General features: G+C 37.6%; 1 protein-coding gene across 1 annotated transcript in view; it reads right to left on the reverse strand.

Annotated features, from left to right (window-relative positions):
* Positions 1–25,521, reverse strand: part of LOC111143410 (Rho GTPase activating protein 15) — a 607,442-nt gene that overhangs the window by 505,620 nt on the left and 76,301 nt on the right. Inside the window, exons 3-4 of the mRNA XM_022497494.1 lie at positions 24,642–24,710; positions 11,102–11,163 (exon numbers count right to left, since the gene is read on the reverse strand). Of these exons, the coding sequence (XP_022353202.1) occupies positions 11,102–11,163; positions 24,642–24,710 (131 nt within the window). The remainder of the gene's footprint in view (positions 1–11,101; positions 11,164–24,641; positions 24,711–25,521) is intronic.

Raw genomic sequence — 25,521 nt, forward strand, 5'->3', positions numbered from 1 at the left:
TTTCATTGTTCCAGTATATTTCAGAATCTGAAAAACTAAACAGCTAATGTGTCATTGCCTAGTTAAAAAAATATATATATATATATTTATACATATATATATAAATATACATATATATATATTTATATATATATATATAAATATATATATATATAAATATATTTTTTTTCTTTTTTTTAGAGAAAGAGCAAAAGGAGAGGGAGAGAGAATTGTGAGCAGGCTGCATGGCCAGTGAGGACCCCTACTTGGGGCTGGATCTTAGGACCCTGAGATCACGACCTGAGCCAAAATCAACAGTTGGCACTTAAACAACTGAGCCACCTAGGTAGCCCCCCAATATTTTTTTAAATGTTGAACCTCACTAGAAATCAAAGAAATGCAAATAAAAACAGTGAAATGATTTTTCCCTCTTTGCCAATGTAATTGGCAGGAATTAGCAGAAATAATACCAAGGGTTACTGAAAGGGTGTAGAAATGGATTCTCCCATACAATTTTGGTGGGAGAGTACACGAACACTTCTTTCTGAAGTGAATTTGGCAATATGCTTTAAAAAAAAAAATCTTTTAAAGTGTGCTTGTCTTTTGACTAAACAAGTCCATTCCTAGGAATTTAAGTTTATCCTAAAATAGTCATCTCACAAGTTGTTAAGGCTGTGGGCACAAGAATGAAATGCACCATTATTTCTTAATTGTGCACCTAAAATATATCTTAAAAGAGTCATTGTATAAATTGCATGTAATAAATTCCTATAATGAAGTAATAAGCCCTATATTATAAAAGAATATTGATATGGGAAGATTTTAATAAAGACCATAATACAATATGTAGTTCATCTACATAATACAATATATAGTTCATCCTGTTCATTTGTCTAAGAAGTAATTTTTGTATATATCACCTCTATCTCTCTCCCTATCTAAAAACAGTCCTCAAAATGACAAAAAGCATTTCAGGCTTACAGAAGTACTCCCGAGTGCCTAGCACAGAGGAGGCACACCATACATATTCACTGAGTCAATGACTGAACTCTAGGCATGGGGAAAAAGAGCTGGGTGTAACAATAGTTAAATCAGGTGATAAAAAAAATCACAGCTTTTGATTTTCCTTTCTATTTCTTGGTGTTTATCAAGTTTCCTGCATTGAACATGTATTACTTAAGCAATTATACATGTATATTTGTGTGGGGGCACCAGGGTGGCTCAATAATTAAGCCTCTGCCTTTGGCTCAGGTCATGATCCCAGGTCCTGGGATCCAGTCCTACATGAGGCTCCCTGCTCAGCGGGAAGTCCATTTCTCCCTCTACCACTCCCTCTGTGTGTATTCCCTCTCTTGCTGTCTCTCTGTCAAATAAATAAAAAAATAAATCTTAAAAAAAAAAAAAAAGAATGCCCTTTTGTAAGTCGCAAAACATTAAAGAGATTAATATACTCAAGTTTCTATCCATTATATCAAACTGCTGCAGTTGGCTTTGGTTTAACAGTCCAAAATAACTGGATAATTCATCTTATAAAAGTAGTAGAAAAAGAAGTTTACAGAAAGACTTTATTCAGGTCACTAAAAACTTACACAAAAATATGTTTAAAATGACCATTGAAGATCTCTGTGTAGTTATTTCCACTTGCTTCTTAGAATTTTGGGGTTTGGTTGAAAGGACAGTTTTGATTCAGTAAAGTTAATATTTACAACAAGATTAGATTGCTCTTACATGCCTGAAGTTTCTTAACCATGAGCCACTGTGTTAAAAAAAAAAAAAAACAAAACTGACATGATAAATAGAAACAAAACAAACAATATGTATATTCCAACATACAAATATGAACATTATGTTCTTGGACCCAATTGTCTTCTAATGAAGAGTCATTTTTTCTATCAAACAATGAAAAAGGTGGAAAAACAACAACACAGAAAGCCACATAGACCTTTCCCCTCTTTTCGCCTAGAGCCCACTTTTAGGCACCAGGAGCAGCAAAATGAATCAGAGCAACCATAGCCTTGTCTCTATGCAGGTCATAATATTAGCTGACAGCAAATAGAGAAAAGAAAAACATTGGAAGGACTGCTGGTCTACACCCCTTGTTTTGACAGTATGTGATCAGGGAATATGGAACACCCTCGGACTGATGGAACCCATATTTAACCTGCCTGTTATATTTCCCACTATATTTTTCATCTCCTGGCAGGGAGATACTATACCTTATTTGCTTCTAGTCTATAGCAAGCCCTGGATAAATGGCTCTGATTTGAATCTGTTTCAGATGTTGATCGTTTACAGAACGTATTGGCATTACTCTTCCCTTCCCTAAACTTGGAAATGGAACTGGTTAGAAATGAAGTTGCATGAAATTCAATTATCTCACGGTTCTTTGTTAGAACTTTGAACTGCTATGAAATACTCCCTCGTAGGTGAATGTGATGAACAAGTCAAAGAGGGGAAGACCTGCAGGTCTCTGAACCTTAGTAACATGAATCGCTCTGACACTCTATCTACCTGCAGTGCTATTTCATTTTGAATTTATAAATTACAACGTCTCTATGGTGTTAGAATAAAAGTGAAGATTTTCCAATTTGCTTAAAACAATTTTATTTCAAAAGGAAGAAATACTGCTATCAACTTTTTAGATGTCCTAATTTCATTTCAGTTCTTTCCATTCCTTTCAAAAATAAAGATTAACATAAATTATTTTGAGTACCTACTAAAGTTTAATTGTCTAGTAGAAGTTTAGGTCCAGGGTGCCTGGTGGCTCAGTTGGTTAAGTGGCTGCCTTCTGCCCAGGTCATGATCCCAGGGTCCTGGGATGGAGCCCTGCATCAGGCTCCCTGCTCAGCAGAGATTCTGACCCTCTTTCTCTCCCTCTGCTTCTCCCTCTCTCCCCCCGCTCATGTGCTTGCTCTCTCTCTCTCTCTCTCAAATAAATAAATAAATAAATAATTTAATTTTAATTTTATTTATATTTATTTTATTCTTTTATATTTATTACATATTATATATTATATATATTTGATAAATATATATTTATTATTTTTATATTTTTTATATTTATTTAGAAGATAAATTATTATTTTCTTTAAAGAAGGAGAACTTTAGGTCCACAAGAAAGATAATGAAGATACTAATATGTCCATTTACTAATATGGAAAATGAGGTTCCCAGAGTTTAGGTAACTTACTTCAGGCCAGTCAGATTTAGAGTCAAACCCAGTTTCTCTAACTCTGAAACCTATAATCTGGTCACTAATTTATGCTGTCTTTTTTTAAGAATTAAGCATTACTATATTGGTTCAGGAGATTGTCAATGTCAGATTTCACCATGGTTTTAGTTGAAATGCTCACATTATAAAAGCCAGTGTGTATAGTCTGTGACAAGGTAGAAGCTGTGTAGGTTTCCATATAAACTACTTTACCTGATGTTAATTGGAAGGACAGAGCAAAGGCTCACCACTTCCAAACTCTCCACTTCCCTTAGAAGTTGCACTGATTTAAAGGAGTCACGCAAAGCACCATTCAACTCCTCAGAAGAAGCTGGAAGCAGGGGGTGCTCCTAATGATGCTACCTCGGTGTCTTTTCTGTTGGGGAATTATTCTGGTCCGTGATGAGCCAACTCATCTGCAGTCAGTGAAGATCATACAACAAGGAAGGGAGTCAAAAGCTTATCGTCTAAGAGTGGCTGAGAATTCACTAATGGGAACAACTTTTAACCTATGACTTACATCAGAACCTGACTCTGGGAATGATGTACTCTGGGCATTTGACCACTTGCATCATAATATCTGTCTTGTTCATTCTGCATCCGCTGGGTTTGGTTTGTGCTGCCTCTAGTTCTCAAGATATCAGTGGAAGAGCTTGGTCACCTTGTTACCGTAACTCAGGAGCCTCTTGGATGACATTGTCAGCTCTGGAGAGAGCTGTGAAAAGGGTCAATTGGCAAGGTTTTGCCCTGACTCAAACCTTTAACACTTTCTCTCTGCAACTGAATCCTTATAGGTGACTGCTGTCCGGTATATTGAGAGACAACTTAGGAAGTGAGTTACTCCTGCAAACTTTAAGGGCTTAGCCAGAATAGGTGGGTCTCACAGTTTCTGATAAGACTTCTAAAATATACCCTTCAAGGATAAAGTGGTTTTCAGAAAGGAGAGAAAGTCTTACTCCCCTATTTCCTTCAAAGATATGGACATCATTGCAAACCTCTTTGAGCTTTTCCACTTCTGAGAACAGTGTCTGACATTTAGTAGGTGCTTATTAAAGGTTTTTGAGCAAAAGAATATATGGACTCTCAAATTTCATATCACATCTCTAGATTTTTCCTGCTCTGTGTTTGCTACTCAGTAACAAGCACTACAAAAGCACGAATCTCCTGTATTTCTCTTCTCTCTTCCTCAGTTCCCTAGGGGTTTAATATGTCATTCCTAGCATTAAAAAACAAAACAAAACAAAACAACAACTATCTATTGCTTCTGGTTTAGTGTATTTTCTTCTAATTTATAATTCAGCTGGAAAAACCTGAACTTCTTCCTGAGGTCTTTCTGACCTCTCAGATGTGTGTCAGTGAGAGGAGCTATTGTGCATGCCTTGGTCCCCACTCTGTGCTGGCAATTACACCTGGTATTTTGGCCTTGTTAAGTAATTGAAACGCAAAGTCAGTCACCAGTAGCTATTGAACATCTACCACAGAACAATCAAAATTCCAAGGACTAAATATATAAAGTCAAATAAGAAGACCTCACTGAATTTCCCTTTAACCCACGGGGACACAGGCAAGAAGCATGGAAGCACATGGCACTGGGAGGTGGGTTTGAGACCTCATATTACAGACAAGCAAACTGAAACTTAGTGAGTCTACATCCTACCCAAGGGCATAGAACTCACAAATATGGGAGTCAAGACAAATCTCCTGGACCCTGAAGACCACATTCACGCCCGTGTATCCATTGTCTTCAGAGCAGGGGTCATGCAGCTCTCCCTGAGTCATTTTGGGCATGTCTACACAGAGCCTCATCATAGGCTCTGAGAAAGGAAGATAAAGAACTTTTGTCAAACAAGCACTTAAATGTCTTTCTTCTTGGAGCTGGGCCACTTCTTAGCCTGGCTTGGAATGTTGCAGACCCATCCCTACCTTCCCACGATGGCGAGCAGGTGAATTTATCCATTGATGGGAGCCAATGAATGAATCTTTCACCAACTCATCGTCAAAACTGTATTGACATTTTTTTTTCTATTTTTCCACACAGAGGGAAAAAAAACACAAACTATTGGATAGATTTAGGGCTAAGGAAGACACATAGGTCAGGAAATATTCAACCTCAGTAAGTCAGAGGTGTTAAGAATAGGTAGACAGTCTCCCTACAAATTGATAGCAGTCAGGTGAGGGATTGATATTGATACCAGTGATTTAATGCGGGGAACAGAGTTCCACTCAAGAAATGCAAGTATTTATCTTATTTTTCTTTTGACAAAAAACAAAAACAAGTCACACTGAAGGTGGGAAAAGGTGCTTACTGCAATTAGAGGGGGAAGAACTAAATTTGAATGACAACTATTTATATGTATGCAATTGGTGGGACATTTTATTCAAATGAGACACTTCACAAAACTTTCCTAAAACAAATCCTCAGTTGTGGAGGTGGGAGGTGGGAGGTGGGAGGTGGGAATTGGGGAAATCCCCCCAAACCCAAAAAAACACAGCCATCAGCCAGGCAGAAAACTCTTTGCATTCTACAAAATGGACACCAGGTGGCAGCACATAATAACAGCAACTTTGTAACTGCTTCTCTGAAGACCTCTTGATGGAAAACAGTTCTTAAAATATTCGTTACCATTATAAGCATTTGTTAGCTTGAGCTCAGGTTTCACACATTCACTTGTTTTATATACTACACCCACCTCTCCTATGCTTCCTTTAGGTAATGACGGGTGGCCAACCAAAAGTCAGAGGAAAATACAGATGAGACAACTTCATAAATTTCAGACTGTCTTGGGCCACCTGCCTTTGTTATCGGACTTGATCACACTGGACTTGACATGATTCCCACAGCAGTGGGAGTGAAAGTGATTTACTCTAGTAAATCCTGACTGATTGTGCATAAAATCCTTTGGTCACTGTTAAGTGTTCTGACTCATTCTCAAACTGGTGGGTTAGGAAATTATTTCTTCTCTCTCATACTCTGAGTCTCTTGTAAATTACTACTGCTAAAAGTGGGCCGAAGAGACCCTGAAGTATAAATATACACATCTCTCTCAGTATTGCAAGAAATGTAAAATCTTGGTACATCCGAAGAGCTATTAGATGTTGGGAATTATAACAGAGCATATGTTGGAAATCCTAAGACTAAAGCAAACTTCTACAACATAGCTTCTGTATTCTGTACTATCCAAATCTTCCCTCCAGTCCTCACTACCGAGCAAAAAAGGAGAGAAAGACAATTCAGCCTGGGAGAATATATTGGGTTCCTGAGCAGAAAGTGCTAAAGAAAAAAATAAGTTCACATTAGCAGGGTACTTTGGCATCATGTTCTAACAGAAGTCTCTTCTGAGAAACAGCTGTTCAAAAAAGAAAGGGAGGAAGGAAGGAAGGAAGAAAGGACGGATGAAATTCAGAAAAGAAAAACAAGAGTCTCATAGTTCCAGGCTCTGGGGTGAAAATGGGCGCTAGTAGACATAAACACTCTACTACCCTCACTCCTTTTCTTCCTGTACTCCTTTTCTGCTCATCTTTTCACCCCCAAGTACTTGCCATGCCCCCAAAGAGTAGAGCAGAGGGATAGCTAGATGTGATCAGATGTGCATAGCCACCAGTGAGATGATAAAGGGACAGGCATGAAGTGAAAGCAACAGGTGTGGATGGAGACATAGTGTCCATGCCATCAGGTGCCTTTTGTAAATGAAAGTCCTGAAAATAGCTTCTCACTGGGGTCTCACAGAGCTTCGGAGGGGCCTGGGCTGCCTCCTTTTGGAGATGGAAGTCCCAAAATGAAGGAATTCCTAAACTAAAACATAGAAAAGTAAAACGTATTTTCAATGTTAATAATTAGAAAAATTAAAGGTGAGTGCTGAATGTATTCAACTTCCAATCTCGTCTGTGTATCACGTGGTAATTTATAGAACGCCATTTCAAGACAAAGCTAAACTTATGGCCCTTTATGTAAGATATAGCACATGAGTTCTCCTCCCTTCTACCTACTCTTGTTCATATTCAGAGAGAGAGAGGTCCAACTCTTCTCAGAGAGAAAGAAAAATATATAAATGAGGAAGGCTAAACAAAAAGGAAAAGGGGGGGAAGGAAGGAAGGAAAATAAAAACACAATGCATGGTGGGGATAAGCTTTCGTGGATTTTTGAATAGAAAACTTTATAGAGAGTCATAAAATAATGTTTTCTAAGTGATAATTGAAGCCCTTGGTACTGTAAATGGTATGAAATAACAGGGCAGTTTTTGTGTCCTGGCCCTAAGAATCTTTTAGCAAGAGAGGAAAAACTAACTTACTGCAAACAGAGCACTGGGCTAAAATCGGATACTAAGTATACATACAATAAGGTTTGGGAGAAAAGAGGTTAATACCAGCGATCAATTTTCTTCATTTGTAAAATTGAAAGTGAAATAATAATATAGCCTACCTTAGAGTATCATTTCAGTATTACCGGTGAAGCATTTAACTAAGTACTTGACAGAATAAGCATTTAGTAATAGTGCTTATTAACTCATTAAAATGTATAACAGATATAAAGTACCTTGATAAGTGGGCAAAAGGCAATCAAAAGACATTTATATTAGAAATGCAAAATATAACAACTATGGTATACTATTTAATATTTTCTAAATTTTCTAGAGAATAAAAAAGACACAATTTTTCAAGGTTATGATTAAACTGACCCTTTTGTTACTAGCTACAAAAACATACCAACTCTTTGGACAAGCAATATGGCAATACATAACATTTAAAAATGCTTATGTGATTTAATCAAGTATTCCAGGCTTAGCATTTATCTTCAAAAAATAAAAGAAACATTGACAAACAATAGGAGTTTTGCTACTGTTATAACTATTTTAGTATAAATATATTTAACATAAATATATTTAGTATAAGACTGGAATCAACTTAAAATTCAAACAAAAGAGGAGTGTAGCAATGATTTGGTATATTAGTGTCATCCAGCCAGTGGGATATTACATGTTATTAAACATGGTGACCATAGCTACAGCATTAAGTGTTTATTAAAAAAAAATAATAAAAAAAATAATAAATAAAGAGTAAAATTACGGAACAATATGGACCAAAGTTAAAGGTTTTTGGTCACTGAGGACTTTCATCAGCAAGGTAAATAGACAATGAGATACTTGAAAAAGATATTTACAAAGTCCAAAGTTGATGAGGTATTACTACCTCTATGACATTAGGAGTTCTTTCAAAAATAAAGTGAGAAGATTAATAGAAAATCGTCGAAGTTGACACCTAGGCGATTCTCAGAATGCAAAACCTGACCAACTCTAAGTGGCTGAAGTCATGCTCCGCTGAAATGTCAATGAGAGGAATAAAAATAAATGCAACCATCGACTTGCAAAACTGAGAGTTATATAATGCTATGTGATGAGATGATGGCAGGACAAGCTCCCTTCTGCTTTGCAGGAGTGTGAACTCGTGTGCTCGCTCATTCAGGAGGAAGTTTGGCTGCAGGACTCAGTGGATTTATAAATGTGTATCTTACCACCGAGCAATCCTTCACTCCTGGATATATGTCCCAGAGACAATACCTAATGGCTGTGTAAGGAGAGATGTATGTGTGGCTTATCACAATGTTGTTTGGGGGAAATGGAAAGAGTTAGGGACAAATAGGGGTCCACTGCTCAGAGATTAGGTAAAATTTGGTATATGTACCCAATGGCAAAATGGGCCCAGTTGGAAGAAGTGAACTCATTTTAAATATATAGATACTGACCCATGTCCAAACACTAACACTAAATAAAAGTAATAAGAAACAGAGTGAAGTTTATAACACAAAAAGGCATCTGGAATTTAGGACACATTCACATACTCAACAACTACACACTATTTGCTAGAATGCCACACGTATAACCACATCAGCATATGGAGAGTGAATTTGATGAACGTTAACAGTCTACAGGGCACTAAAGTGAGGACTGGAGACTGTGGATAAAATAAAACCAGCTAAGGGTCTCACCCAGAATGATGATAATACAAAGCCAAACACTGAGCAGTAAAATCGACCCAATTCTGCCCCTGATGTTAAAAAAAAAAAATAGTAAAATGTATATAGCTTTAAATGAAAAAATCTGAAAGAATGCATAATTGTATGCAAACTGATTGAAATTATAGTGAAATGCAGTAAAAACTAATGTTTATATGAATTTAAACTCGAGCACAAAAATGATTTGCAAACTGATTAAAGTAACAACAAATGAAACAAATACAAAATGATATACACACTGACTGAAACTGCCTAAAAATGTGTTCATGCGAGTTCGTTGGGGAAAAAGCCTTGCTCTGCTCCTCAGCTTTTTCTTGACACCAATCTCAGGAAAAGATTTTTTAAGGATGGTTTCTGGGCAAAACAGCTATGAAACTATTTTGGTGGGGCATCATCTTTATTTTCTGGAATTCCTTTCAGTATCTCCTCCTCTTCGACACATGAAGCTTGAGGCTAACACCACAGCTCTCACCTCCTCTCTCCTTCCAAGCCTCAGTGAACACCGAAGTGGTAACTTAAACAAGTCCTTGGGTCCTTTCCTGTCCCTCTTTAGACTTTATGAGAATGTAACTTGTAAGGTAAGAGAGGGTCTTATTCTCTTGGGAAAAGTCATTGCTGCATCCTCAATACTACTCCCTTGAGTTGGTATAATTGAGAATGAGGTCCAAGGGAAAGGGGGACACTAGACTGGCTTAGCCAAAGTCAAAAAAATCATCCTGTCGCCGTTTCAGAGTCCAACTCCTTAAACCAGATTATCCACTGGCATGGGGGACCAGTCCCGTCTCTCCTGGACCCTTCCAGGGAGTGTGGCTGCAGAGTAACTATGCAGAACCAGTGTAGAAGACGGTTCAAGGCCCTGTTTATTATCCCAGAATAAAACCCAATAAAAGCCAAAAATAGAGCTTGTTCTTTAAAATTGAAATAGCTTGGGAGATTTATGGATGACTGTTTTCTCCAGTTTTACTTCCTTTAAATAAAAATATACATACTCCGTTATAGGCAGCAAACAAAAGCATACTTTATGGTCTATTGTTGGCCAGAGTGCCATTCCAGTAATGAATTGCATTATACAATTAACAAGTGTCCCATTGTGTACCTAATTAGTACTTTCATCTTTTATGGTTTTAACTGTTAATAATACAGTCATAAGTAAATGCCTTGTCTCCCGATTTGAGCACCTTCTACATATCTTTGTAGCTTATATATCACCTAGCGCAAAGCTAAGTACATAATAGTATGTATTTGAGAAATAGGAAACATTCTAAAATGTAAATGATTATTTCTAAAGAACCCATCCATAGAGAATGTCTAGCATCTTTCTCTACCTTTCTATCAACCTCATTTTTTCCTTCGAGGTTTTTCCCTGGTGCTGTTGCACGGGAATTCTTATTTTCTTTTTCTAATTTCTCTTACCAACTCTGTGTCAATTTCACTTCCAAATGTGTCAATATTCAACTTTTTACCTGACGGATGATGTTATTTTCCTTTGATTTTTTCAAGTGATTTTTATCTGAGCAAGAAATGTATTTCAAATCCTCCAATCTTCAAAAATTATGTTCCCAGTATATTATAGGGAGATTTTTATATATTGCAAAATGATTAATCTGTTAATCTTAAAAATCAAGACCCATTATCTTATCTATTGGCATGCTTTTTAAGATTTCAGGTTCCAGGAGGACAAGAAGCACCTCATTTAATATTATGTGCAACAATATAGAATGTAGTGCTTTATTGGAAAACTGTAATTATATTAAAAATAATGTTGAGCATAGTAATAACAGAGGGAAATATACCAGTCTTGTACCATAGGGCCTTCCTTTCTAAACAACAGCAGTGACACAAGTGGAGGAGATGGAGAACTATCATAGTTATGTAAAAGTGAATGGAGGAACATTTATTACCTTAGTTTCTTTCCACCATCCGCAATTTTAGCTTTCTGCAGATAACCTTCTTTTTCAACCATCTGCAAAAAGAATGCATACATTAAAATGGTGACAAACCCTTATGCATTATTATTTTGAATGAACCTGTGCTTTCCAACAGTCACTGCAGTGATGGAAGTTTCCAGTCATAGAAGCTCATTAATAATGCATATATAGCTTATGGGAAGTGCCTGCAAGTTCAAAGTCATTACAAGCCGTTAAATACTACAAAGAGTAATGTGAATGATTTCTTAGATGGTGATACACCTTTACTCACTTTTCCTCATGGGCATTGAAGTCACTTGTGTACAAAAGTGATTAAAAATGGCAAAACAAAAACAGATTTAATGTCTTCCTTAATTTTACTGATCATCTTCAGAAAAGTTCTTTGTCCCTTCTAATCCTCACCACCTCATGCATCTGCTGAGGCCACGAAGTGGAAAGAATTCAGTAGAACGAAGTATCTGAGCCAGCTGAACCATGAAAGGGCATTTAAAACAGTGACATTTCATGCATTTTGTTCAGGCACCAAGAAACACTGTAGCAGGACTGTTCCATTATCCTCTTCCATAATGCGGGTTTGCTTTCTTTCCTCTTTGTATGCATTGGCTTTCGTTGCTAATACAGCTGCAAGTTTCTTAAAGGAGATTCAACAATTTGTGATAACTTCACAGAGGTTTTTGTGGAGTTCTAGGCTAAATAAATGTACAATGCGAATTGTGATGAGTTGACTCCCAGCGAAGTCTTTGGTAGGTGTTTTCATTTCTGAGTACCCTATTGCCACTTTCCCGTCTTTTTCACATACCTGTCTCCCAAGTCCTTACCCTGTGTTCCATCTTTTCACTATAGATGAATTGCCCTCAATCTTCCACCCTACCTTAACTGCCAAAGCTTTTAGAAGTCACCTGCTTAAGGTCAAAGGACCACATTCCCTCAATTCCACCCTGTATGTTTCCCTCCAACTAATACTCCACTCCACCATGTCCCCATCCCAGAACTCCCAAATACATTAAACCTACTTTAAAATTTAATTTGTCTGTCTATTGTTAGAGGGTCCTTCCAAGATTCCTCTGTAATCTCTTCTAGGTGCCCCTGTCCCAGATCCCCATATTCACTATCATAGCACTTATCGGGTCGTATTATAATTGTCCATTTACAGTAGTGCCCCCTTATCCGCAGAGGATACCAAGACCCCAAGACTCCCAGTGGATGCCCAAAACCTTGGATAGTACCAAACCATATATATATACACTATGTTCTTTCCTATATATACATACCTGAGATAAAGTTTAATTTATAAATTAGACATAGTAAGAGATTAAAAACAGTAGCTAATAATAAGCTGAAGTAATTATTATAACAATATACTATAATAAAGGTTAGGTGAATGTGGTCTCTATCTCTCAAAATATCTTGTTGTGGTATGCTCACCCTTCTTCTTGTGAGGATGCGAGATGATAAAATGCCTACAGGAGGAGATGAAGTGAGGTGAATGATGTAGACATTGTGACATAGTGTTAAGCTACTATTGACCTTCCAACAATATGTTGGAAGGAGGATCGTCTGCTTCTGGAATGCTGTGGACCATAGGTAACTGAAATCGTGGAAAGTGAAATCGTAGATGAGGGGACTACTGTATGTGGCCCTACCTGCACCTGTGCCGTGATTGTACCTTTTACACCCTGATTCCCAGCACCTTTGGTACTTGCTGACACCAATAAACACAATTATACATATTGTTGAAACAAATTAGGAGAGGCATGAGTGACCATTTTAAAGTTTTTAAAAATCTTTATAGAATATGGAAAAAGCCAAAAAGTCCATCTGTCTATGAAAAGTGAAGGGAAGAGATGGTTGGGCATGAATGAGTTTTCCCAAAACCACTAAATTTTAACAGTTAATGAATTGGCTATTTACAAGACTCTGATGTGGGTGAGATCTTTTCTGGCTTGTTCATTATTACATTCCTAATACATAGCATAGTATTTGCCTTTTAAAATCTACTTAATGAATACATTTTTAATAAATAATGATGAAGATATTAATAATGATTCCTAGCAAAGTATTTCACATATCTACATTTATGGAAAATTCTATTTCAGCATATTATCTACAGTCTAAAAGAGTCTACAGAGGTCTTTTGGATAATTTTTAGAATCATGATGTTCAATGATATATTTTTGTACTTGGATGCATCTATTTGTTTTTCCCACCTTTTATTCTATGTATGTTGTCTTCTTTTTTTTTTTTTTTTATCCAGTGGCAGAAAATTTTGTTTGTCTACTCCCCAAAACCTCTATAATAAGTTCAGTGTTTAACTCTGGGCATCACTGTGTCTACAAATGTTTGGAAGAAAGATGTTTTCAGTAGCAATTAGCATCACAGAGATGGTTCCTTTCTTTAGTAATGTATATTGAGAAATTTTGTTGTGTAACCATAGACGAAATTTATTGTTTTATTAAAGTGTTCTCCCGATGATAATAAAATAGTTACCAAATTCTGAATTTTCTACTAAAAAGCTACAAACTTCTCAACCCATCATAAAAATCGATGCATGAGTTCTCAACCAAGAATATTGCCTTCTTCCCCCTCAAAAAACTCACTAAAAGAATACTGGGTGGACATGTAGTGCCCAGAATGTATTATTGATGGACATTTCTTTAAAAAGGGAAGAGAAAAGCAAAAGCAAAAAACCAATACTCTTTCAGGGAGAGACCAATACAAGCAAGCTTGAGGTACATACTTAAAAATTCTCTCTCCTCGAATCTATAAGAAATGTTTCTCCAGACGTGCCTGGACCTTTTCAGGATATTGAGATTAAGGCCAGGGGCTGGATTTCTCATGTTAAGATGCTATTGTCATAGACAATAAAATCAGCACAGTTGTGTCTGCTCATTGTGACTACATTGTCATCAAACAGGCTGAGCCAGTTCCCATGGTCTTGGGTCAATCCATTAAAGTTTCCAGCCATGGACACAGAGAGGCCCCAGAAAAAGGAAAGAGGTGAGTAGCAAGTTAATTTTCTTCTCCTATGTCATCTTCCAAAGTCCAAGCTGCCTCTCAGGTCATCAGAAGTAGTTAAGAGTCCTGGGATTATGCACCCTTACTACACTTACAACTACCATATATGTGTTTACATATCTACACCTACTGACATGTAGTTACATACATGTACAATCACCACGTGTGTGTTCCCATTTCTGGGATCAGGTGTTCATTTCTCTCAATTGCCTCTTCTATACTTCATGTATCCTCATTCACTCTTTCAACATATTTTCATTTAGTAACATCCCCTGCCCCTTAAATACCAGCTGCTCTGCTCACAATGGAACTGCAAAGATTAATAGGACCTTTTTAATCTTCTGGGGGCTTATGTGCTTGTGAGCGTACATGCAAAATACTTGTGTTCTTCTCTTTTGAGGACTGTATACCGTAGTCCCCTTTAGTCATCTCAGTGACTCAGACCAGCTTCTGCGCTGGAAAAGAAAATTCTAACCAGTCTCCCTACACTGAAAGCACAGCATTATTTTAAGTCCCCTGCTGGCAAGCAACAGTTCCATGAGGTAGATTTAATTACTTTATTATTTCTTGTCATAATGCTTTGAAATAACTCACCATGTTTCAGACACTAGAAATCAGTTATTCTGGAAGGCTCATAAGAGCTGAAAGAAGTATTAAAACAAGCAGAAGATTGCTATGTATTTTGTTTGTAGATTTATATATGACTCCATATTAATTATTCTAATTATTTATTCCTTCTCTATGTTAATCCCATCATTTGAAGGGATGATAATCTTTAAACTACAGTTGAGTATGCTGGTCATCTAAGGCTCAGATACTCTTATCTCTAGTAACTTAGAAAATTATGTGTAGCTTTATGTCTAACTTTAGGATACTGTATGCCAAGTTTCAGGCCAACTTAAAGTTCTTTAAAGTACAGGAACTCCCTGAACTTTGTATACTTAAGAAATGTCAACCAGGGACACCTGGGTGGCTCAGTTGGTTGGACAACTGCCTTCGGCTCAGGTCATGATCCTGGAGTCCCAGGATCGAGTCCCGCATCGGGCTTCCAGCTCCACGGGGAGTCTGCTTCTTTCTCTGACCTTCTCCTTGCTCATGCTCTCTCTCACTGTCTCTCTCTCTCAAATAAATAAATAAAATCTTTAAAAAAAAAAAAAAAAGAAATGTCAACCAATCTTTAGATGCTGAATCTGGCTTCTTGAGCTATTTGTCCAATGTCCCTTAGAAGCCCGATTTAATGTTAAGTGGCAGGGAAGATCAGCAATTTGTCCAGATTGGATGCCAGCCAGTCTGCTAACATTGAAGAAGTACTCAGCAGACACAACTGTGCTGAGATATAGATGAGAAGAATGAATGGCAATGGGATACCCAGATAGCACCTGTTTATCAACCTAAGTTGGAGGCTATAGACAAGGCGGGAGTGCAGAAGACAACCTTTGATTAATGGTAACAATTGTGGAAGAAAGACCAGCCTGTAACCGTAAGTACAGACACCGCAATTTATTATGTGAAGACTTCATGTTGTTCTCAGATAAAAGAAGTAGAATCAAAAAGAACAGGCTTTCATCTACACCAATCCACCACAAGAATTCTGTTAAAATGTATCTTTATGAATAGAAATGAACTGAATCGAAGACTTCCCCCAGATTTTGATGAGAAGGGATTGACCTTATTTTTTTTTTTTTTTTTGAGAAGGGATTGACTTTCAACACCAGAATCACAAAGCCCTATGCTTCACAATACTTGTTCTGTTGATATATTTAAAGTTATTGTTCTTTTACTCTTTGTTCTGATTCTGTATTCATGGGCAACCCTCTGACTCCTAATTCAGCTTCTGAGGTCCTTTGATGTACAACATGGGTGACTTAAGTAGTCAGTATATCTCCCATTATAAATTTATAAATCAGAGTTATTGTTTATATATCAGCCTCTTATAAATTCAGTTACTATGAGATAGTTCCAAGAGATCCTGACCATTGAGAAATGAAATCTTTCTAGATCCACAAAGCGGAGGCAGGTGCCACCCCTGAACTGGAGTGAGCTTTTTAACGTAGCTCCCCTGTGAAACTTTCTGTATGACTGACTGTCCTTCTTCTCTGAGTACTCTGCATCATCTCTCTATAAGTACAACCATGAGGCCATCATTTTCAAACAGATGTAGCATTTAATTATTTTCTTATTTATTTTTTTAAAAGATTTTATTTATTTATTTGACAGACAGAGATCACAAGTAGGCAGAGACACAGGCAGAGAGAGAGAGGGGGAAGCAGGCTCCCCGCTGAGCAGAGAGCCCGATGCAGGACTTGATCCCAGGACCCTGGGATCATGACCTGAGCCGAAGGCAGAGACTTTAACCCACTGAGCCACCCAGGCGCCCCAATTTTCCTATTTAATAGTAAGGTACCTGCTATATTTTTTTTCTGAACTTTTTAAAGATCACAGTACTTTGTTGATAATCTTGCTTGTTTGGATGATTTCTACTAAAAATCACACGTCTGGTTATATCATTTTACCTACCCCCAGATGCTGCTTCTCTTTTTTCTTCAATCTCTTTTTTATTCTCCACTATTCACAGAAGTAGATATTTCTTCTTTTATTGGTTTTATTTTTTTATCTTTTTAAATTACATTTATTTAAAGTGTACATGATGTTTTGATATACATAGTGAAATGATTATTACTCCAGTCAAGTTAATTAACATATCCATCTCCTCACATAGTTACTTTTTCAAATATTTCTTGCAGTGAGAGCACCTGAGATCTACTCCCTTAGCAAATTTCTAAGATACACTGTAATATTAGTAACTATAATCACCATGCTATATATATATTCATCCTAAATATCTCCATTGGCTTTCCTTCTTGTGACATTGTCTTCAGGTTAGACCACTCTCTTCTGTGGGATTCATTGCCTACATTTTTCTTCTCAGTCTCCAGTGTTTTCTATACTGGCTGTAACTTTATTGCAACAACAGATCAACTGACCATGTTTATGGACTTGGAGTGGACACAATCCATTAAGAAGGGAAACAAAAGCAGAGGGGGCAAAATCACCTTAAAAATCCAGCTTATCTGTACATTGTATATAAAGCACTAATTTAAAAATAATTAGATGCTTAATTTTAGAGCTACTTTACATATAGCTCAAGAATGAAATATGGTGTTTGGCCTAACATGAGAACATAATTTACTGTGTGTGTACTTTTCAAGCATGGTAAACCAAAATTCAAGTTGGATACAGTGCCTACATGAAAAGGAGAGCAGAAGAAAAGTGAAGGAAAATGATTCTCTGTCGTACACGAGCGGTGTCTAGAAAAAACAACTAAGCATTCTCAGAAAGGCTGGTCTTGATTTCAGGTCTCAGAGTTAGGCATGGTTTGCCCATCGTAACTTATTTACGCCCATTAGTATATATGTTGTGCAAGGCTTGCAGGGACATCCTGCCCTTCCCGCTTTCTCAGAGAATGAGAGAACATGTTGGGCTTTGGGGTTCTGCTGAGTGTCTTGAACCGTTTTTCAAATGCTGGGTTTGGCAAAGCACATGTTATGTGTTGCCAAGTGCTTTTCCCCATCATTTTAAACCCCTCTGTATTTCAAGGGAAATTTTACCCACATGTCTCTGATTTATTTACCCCTAACTCATCAAAATGTCATCTTGAAAAAGCTGCTATTGGATGTTTAAGAACTCCCGTGGCTTTTTCCCTGAGCCTTTCATCTTGTAACCAGTGTGTTTCATTTGGCCTCCACCAAACAAGTCCAGGTTCTGTTTGGGAAACCGGCTGATGAGGGGACTTTCCTGTGTCTCAAGAGTTTTCTTCAGCCTTCTGGAGGCTTTTCTTATATCCCACCTCTCCTTGCTCATCCTCAGTTTCTTTCTTCTTCCCTAAGTTATATTTCTTTGTATCTTTGATTTAAATATGTTGCTCTTTCTTTGCCTGTCGTTGGAATTCAGAAAGGAATGGCCTTCCCAGTTCCTGTCTGGGCAATTTATTAGTGTAATTCAATTGTTTCGTTATAACCTAATTTTGTTCTAGGCAGTAAGGAAGAAAGCATTGCTCAATGTTAATAGCCTTTGTTGTTGGTGGTGTGTGTGTGTTCTTTTTCTCTACTTTAGACTTAAATGAAATTCAAATGTGGATGGGAGATGTTTCTGTAACCTGTTTCTGTCTTTTAATGGTTTGTAATCTCCTTACCATCACCTCAAGACCCTTCATCATCTGAGCACTGCCTTCCTCTCCCTGCATCCCCAACCCATTTCCCTTGTTCACTACATTCAAGTCTAGTATGGCAGTCTTGTAGTTTTTTGTTGTTTGTTTGTTTTTAAAGATTTTATTTATTTATTTGAGGGAGAGGGCACAGACGGAGAGTGAGAGGGAGAAGCAGGCTCCCCGCTGAGCAGGGAGCCAGACACAGACTGATCCCAGACGCCTGGGATCATGACCTGAGCTGAAGGCAGACGTTCAACTGACTGAGCCACCCAGGTGACTGAGAAAGTCTTGCAGTTTTTTTAAAAATGGACTAATTTTGTTCTCACCTCCAGGTCCTTACATTTGCTTTCTCTCCTATTCACAACCTCTTCAAGTTCTTTGCTTGACAAACTGTGTGTCCTGCAATCTCAATTTAAATGCCCCTTTCAAAGATTGCTTTTAAGACTCCTTAATCCAGGCTAGGTTAGCCCTTCTTCATGAGAAATTATTTTTCTGCTGCCACAGCATGTTTTGTAATTTGCATTTAAAGAATGATGCCTTCCTTTATTTGTTTAATACTACTCTTCATTCCTAGGTTGAAGGAATGAAAGCTCCTCAAGAAAGGGACATGACTATCTAGTATGTCATTGCATACCACAAACTTAGCATAGCGCCTAGCACAAGGATGGCCTCAGTAAATACAGAAATTAATAAAGACACTTCTGTTGGATGAAAGGAAGGGCACAGGAAACAACAACCAGGAGATGGTTTCTATTAGAGTTATTAAATTATATAACTTATTATTAACACACTACCAACTTGAAGGTCTGGGAGGATGTTATTTCAGAAAACCTAATTTTATCTTACTAAAGTCAAATATTGAAAGTATGAAGAGCTTTTAGAAATTTTGTTTGATTTTTTTTTAACTATTTAAGGAAAGCACAGCCTGATCAATAGAATTATTCCCCCAAAGTGACTGTCCTTTGTTTTAAAATAAGAAAACACTGTATGCTTACAATGTCTTTCATCCTCAAAGCCCTCACAAGTATTAATTAATCCACAAAATGATATCTGGCTCCAAAAGGTAGAATCTGAGACTTAAGGTTTATCTGCAAAAGCCTGCTTTGCCCCCAAGCCATGGCAACTTCCTGAGCTCTGTCCTACAAATCCTCCTAGCTCAGGAGGCAGCAGATGATTCTCTAAAACCTGCCACAGGCTTTTGACTCCTGCAGGGTTATCCATAGACTGTCTCAGACTCTTTTGATAAAAATAAAGATGATAAAAATTTAGCATGTTATAAACACAGTTATTTTTGTGGAGCATTTCTTTCAGGGAAAAAGGGAAAGTGCCCTGAAAATAATTAGGTATCATGAACAGTTAGAACATGAAATATATAAGATTGGGAAACAAACGCATATTAGTATATTTGACGTTTTGTGTGTAAAATCTTTGCTGCATTACAGCACTCGTTAAGCACCCATACGGATTCTCAGAAAATAATTTAGATCTCTTGCATTGATAGCATATGGATCTGTATACCATGTGGCATGAATGACGTCACCTGTCAGTGAACTGGGTGGTCTCTGCCATGAGATTTTAGACTCCAGCTAGAAATGTGTTTTTGCCAGTATTCAAAACAAATGCATTATGCTTCTTTTTAACCATGTTGATCATAATCTACTTCATTAAAGGGAGCACTGAGAGGTGAAGCCTGGCTACCGGAGAGTGATAGCATCTATTGGCGCACCGACCGTGGCAGATTCCACTTTTGTAAAGTGAATCATTTTTTTCTCCAAGGGGTTAGATCTAATGAGATACTTTTGCCAGTTATGTTTAAAGCCAAGGCTTCTCATGATTTCTAGAAAATATTCAGGGGAGTTCTGAAATAAAGAAAATGAGATTTATATAGCAAAAAGTGTCGGATATAAATAAGCTCAAAAACCCATATGGTAAAAATAATGAGTAATAACTCCAACTTAAAGAATTTTATTATTTTCTAAAATGTTTTAATGTATACTAGTGCTTCTATAGTAGCTCATCCTGGTTGGTACTGTTAAGGGAAACTATTGTGAGACCCTCTGGCTGACTCCAGAAGCAACAGTGGGAAGGAAGGGGAGTAGTAGAGATGAAAATAAGGAACATACCAGATTTGTGGGGACAAATATGTGCACCTAGGTAAAACTAATACAAGGTTAGATTAGTCAGATACAAAGAAAACTTCATGGGTTTTGGAAAAGAATTCAAGTCTTGGTGTGAATGGTAATGGATAACAAAAAGTTAATCAGGGGGTTGCCTAGGTAGCTCAGTTGGTTAAGCAACTGACTCTTGATTCAGGCTGAGGTCATTATCTCAATGTCATGAGGTCAAGCCACATGTCAGGCTCTGAGCAGGGCATGGGACTTGCTTATAATTCTTTCTCTCCCCCTGTCCTTCCCCACCCAGCCCAGCAGGTTTCAGAGAATTTTTCTCATAGAGAACCTCTACAAATAGCAGGCATATATTTATTAACATCTGAAACAACAATATGATTTTAATACACCTTTCATATCTTATTATTATATCAGTTGACAAACATGTCTTTTCTGAGCAAGCCCTATTGTCGAAAGCAATGTAAGAAGTATGGTGTAATAAAGGAAATACAGGTCATGACCCTCTAACTTCTAAGCATTTACAGGGTAACCATGGAACAAGTATATTACCCATAAACTGAGGGTAAAAAATACAAAAGAGTGCCGAGATGAAGTAACTAATGGTCACAGAAAGTCCAAGCACTCTGAGGGTAAGAGCCACGTCTTAATCATGTTACCATTCCTAGCTTGAGGGTGTGTATTTGGGAGTACATAATAAATGGGTAAATCAGGGACTGAGAGACATCTAGAGACTTAATGTCACAGAGAATAAGAAGCTACTGAGTGCTTTGACAAGGAAAAATGAAGTAATGAAGGTACAGTTTCCAGAAGACCAGTGTGGAATTGCTGAGCAGCATCAGTGGGAGGAGCTTGGTGGAGTCCAGGGGCGGGCTGGAAGCTGCCATCAGAAGCATTTGAAGGCCTGGGCAAGGATGTCCATTTAACCACAAAGAAAAACATGGGCACCACACCCATAGCAGACAAACTGCTTTGGAAAATGGTGACTTGCTTGATGGGCCATAGGTAAAATAGAGGATCCAAGAAAGTGCCTTTGAAGCCTGGATACACGCTTGTTACTCATAAAGAGAAGCTTGATGGAAAGGGAAACCAGTTTGGGTACAAGGTGATGATGGGTTCAATCTGGGAGAATTCACTTCTGTAATGACGAGGAGACACAGAAGGAAAAATGACTGGCTAGCATTTCAAGAGATAGGATGAGATAATGCAGAGAAAGTATACAAGTATAGATCTGTGTACTACAAACTTGCAAGTAAAAACAAAAGCCATTACTTGTTCCATTTGTACATTAATTTAACATACATTTACTGAGTTCTTACCATGTTCTACCAAGTGTTAGAGTCGTGGGAATGGATTTATGAATGTAGGAGACAGTACCCATGTTCTCACAGAACATTCTAATGAAATAACAAACAAAAAGAAATTGTATTATGCCCAATGGTTGTGAGTTCCATGGGGAAACTTGAACTGGGGTATGAGAAAAGGAGTCTCCTCGGAAATGGTGGGTTTTCTTATTTGTTTATTTGTTTCTAGGGAAATTAGAAAAGACCTATCTTAAAAGGTGATATTTGAGCAGAGGGTCAAAGTAAGTGAAAGAATGAGTCTTACAAGTTTCTGGGCACAAAATAAATTATTTTGTACCAGTCAGAGGAAGGCAGGTGTAATGGCCCTGTAAGAGAAGTAAGGAGGTCAGCTTGGCTGGAGCAGAATGAACCAGGAGGAGAAGGGAAAGGTGAGGCCAGGGAGATAGCTGACCCCTGTAAGGATCTGGTAAGGTGAGCCCTGCATGCATGTCAGCCTTTACCCTGGGAGCTCCTGGAGGCCAGAGAGGAATTTGAATCAAGGAGTGACATGACCTAACTTACACTTTTACAAGATCCTTCTGGCTGTTGTTTTGCAAATGAAAAGTAGAAGGTGAGGGTGAAAGCACATCAGTTGGAGGCCATTGCAGTAAATCAGGTGAGAGATGACACAGCATAAAGATAGTGAGAAGGTAAAGGATTCTGGATGTATTCTGAAGACAGAGCAAATAGCTTAGCAGATGTTTAAGTTGTGAGAAAAATAGAGGCGGCAAAGATGATTTTAAGAGTTTTTCTTTTTTTTTTTTTTTTTTTGGTAAGATTTTATTTATTTGTCAGAGATAGAGAGAAAGAGAGAGAGAATGCACAAGCAGGGGGAGAAGCAGGCAGAGAGAGAAGCTGGCTCGCTGCTGAGCAGGGAGCTGGATGTGGGACTCGGTCCCTGGAACCTGGGATCATGACCGGAGCTGAAGGCAGATGCTTAACTGACTGAGCCACCCAGGCATTCCAAGATGACTTTAAGAGTTTTGACTGAAGAACCTGGAAAAATGGAATTAGCATCTAGTGAAACGGAGAAGATTGGAAGAAGCAAGTTTGGGAGGAAATCATCATCAGTTTGGGATATGTTAAGTTTGAAATATATGTTACACATAGAATTGAATATGCCAAAACATACAACAACAGCTTTTAGAGCAGTGGTGCATGCTGGAGAAGTGGTTAGTGTAACACAATACATAAAACCAGAGCACTGAATGATACTCTGTGGGGAATAAATATAAAGAGAAGAAAAGTTAAGTTGAGCTACAAAATGAAGATGAACCAGCAAAGGTAATGGAAAACAGGTGGGTATTTAATTCATTGGAAATCCATGAGAAAGTGGCTTACTCATGGTAGTCATATGAGGAAAATATTTCAAAGAGACTTATCAATTGGGTTAAATTCTGAGGTCTAATGAGAAAACTTAGACTTTACCAATGGATTCAGCAGTATGGAAGCAATTGATGACCTTGATAGGCAATTAGTGATTGAGATAAAAACCTAAATGAAGTTGGTTCAAGAAATAAAGGAGGGGGGAAATTGACAACAATAAAAGCAGACAATCTTTGTAAAGAATTTTTATTCTAAAACAAAGAAAGTAATGGAACAATGGCCAGAGTGGAGATGGGGGATCTAGAACATGCAAAATGAAAGAAAATAAGAGAACTGAACTAGAAAAATAAGTATTTTTGTTGTTGAAGACGAGAAGGCCCAAAGATAATAGGGATGGAATATTAGGGAAAAGAGAGGAGTAAAGTCATCTCAGTGTAGTATCCTATAAGCCAATGGAGATGGAAGCATGTTGGTCAATGTGAAATCCAGCAGGAAGGATAAGCATGGAGAAAAGGGGTGTTTATCAAAAAGTAGTCACTAATAGAAAGAAGTGTCAGAACATATCAGGAATCTTGGGCTTATATGTTTTTAGGATATCTCTAATGCTTCATTCACATTATTTACTATGTTTTAGGCATCTTTCTTGTCACTAAGGTACAACAATAAGCAAAAATGGAAACAAAAAATCCCTGCTTTAGTGGGCTTAGAATCTACTGGTAAGGGATTAAACTTTTCCTTTTTTCTTTCTTTCTTTTTTTTTTTTTTTTAAGATTTATTCACTTATTTTAGAAAGAGAGAGAAAGCATGAGTGGGAGGGGCAGAGGGAGAGGGAGAGAGAAACTCAAGCAGACTCACACTTAATGTGAAGCCCAACACAGGGCTGGATCCCATGACCTTGAGATCATGACCCAAGCTGAAAGCACAAGTTGGAGCCACCAAGGCTCCCCAGGATCAAATTTTTTCTTAAAAAAAATGTGTTAAAATTTGCAGTAGGCCCCAAATAATCTCTACTTCCTATTTGTCACAGCCTTGTGCAGTTCCTTCTCCTTGAGTCTGGACTGGACTTAGTGACTTGATTCTGATCAAGGAGATGTGGAAAATTTGATGGGATATCACTACCACGATTAGGTTACAAAAGATTTTGCCTTCAGTTTGCATGCTGTGAAGAAGCCAACTGCCATACTGGTGAAGCCCGCGTGTGACAGTACTGAGAGAAGCCTCCAGACCACATTCCTGGAGGAACTGAACCCTCCAGCAACCAGTAAAGCAGATCCTTCCCCAGTCAGACCTTCTGATGCAACCCCCATTCTGGCTTAAAGTTTGATTGCGATCTTTTGAGGGACTCTCAATTAGAGGACTCGGCTAAACCATGCCTAGATCCCTGATCCAAACAAACATGAGATAATATTGCGTGTTGTTTTAAGCTGTTGAATTTGGGGATAATTTATTCTGTTGCAGTAGATAAATAATACAGTATTGCAGAGAAATAAACTTACCAGTTGTTCCAATGGAGGAATGACATCTTTCAAGGCATGCTGTGAATGATTCCTTCTGTGTCGGGATATCTGCAAAAATATTGGCATTAGATATTATTAGATTATTTTTCTCCAAAAAAAAAAAGCTATAAATGATTTTAAAGAGCATATCTTAATAAGAGTACACAGGTAAATAACCATATTAAGATTCATTCAAAAAATCAAAGTAGATATAAAACAGAAAGTAAATGTCTTAGACATTAACTAACTTGAATAAAATGTGTACTCAAAGATTGCTGGCTGCAACAATATCTTCTATTCTGTGTACTCTTCTTCCCATGTAACCTTGACATTCCTCTTATCAAGTGGTGGGGTTTATGTTCTTTCATTTCAAACCTGGGCAGAGTTTTATGCCTGTTTCAGTCAAAAAGTATGATAGACGTGACACTACATGACATAATATTAGAGCATAAAAATGTCATGTACTTCATTCCTGTTTTCTTAGAACCCTCACATTTGGAAAATATTCACCATGTTGGGATGAAACCCAAATCATCTCACACAGAGGGATCACAGAGAGAGAAAACCTGGTTAAGAGACTAACTGAGGTTCTAGCAGACAGCTAATATCAACTGCCGATCGTACGAGTATAGATATTTTCTGATGGTTCCCTCTGCTGGCCATTGAGTCATCCCCAAGCTTCCAGTCCCAGTAGAAGCCTCAAATACTGTCTAGTAGAGACAAGCTGTTCCTGCTATGTTCTATTTGAATTTTTGACCAGATTCTGTAAAACATAAACAAAAAATCATTGTTTTATGCCTCTACATTTCAGGATGATTTGCTATGGAACAAAATATTTAATGTTGAAACACCTTGTGTTTATGATATGATGTGAGCTCAG

This window comes from Enhydra lutris, unplaced genomic scaffold (genome assembly GCF_002288905.1).
Source record: "Enhydra lutris kenyoni isolate GAN:26980312 unplaced genomic scaffold, ASM228890v2 scaffoldscaffold1, whole genome shotgun sequence".
NCBI classification, from domain to species: domain Eukaryota; kingdom Metazoa; phylum Chordata; class Mammalia; order Carnivora; family Mustelidae; genus Enhydra; species Enhydra lutris.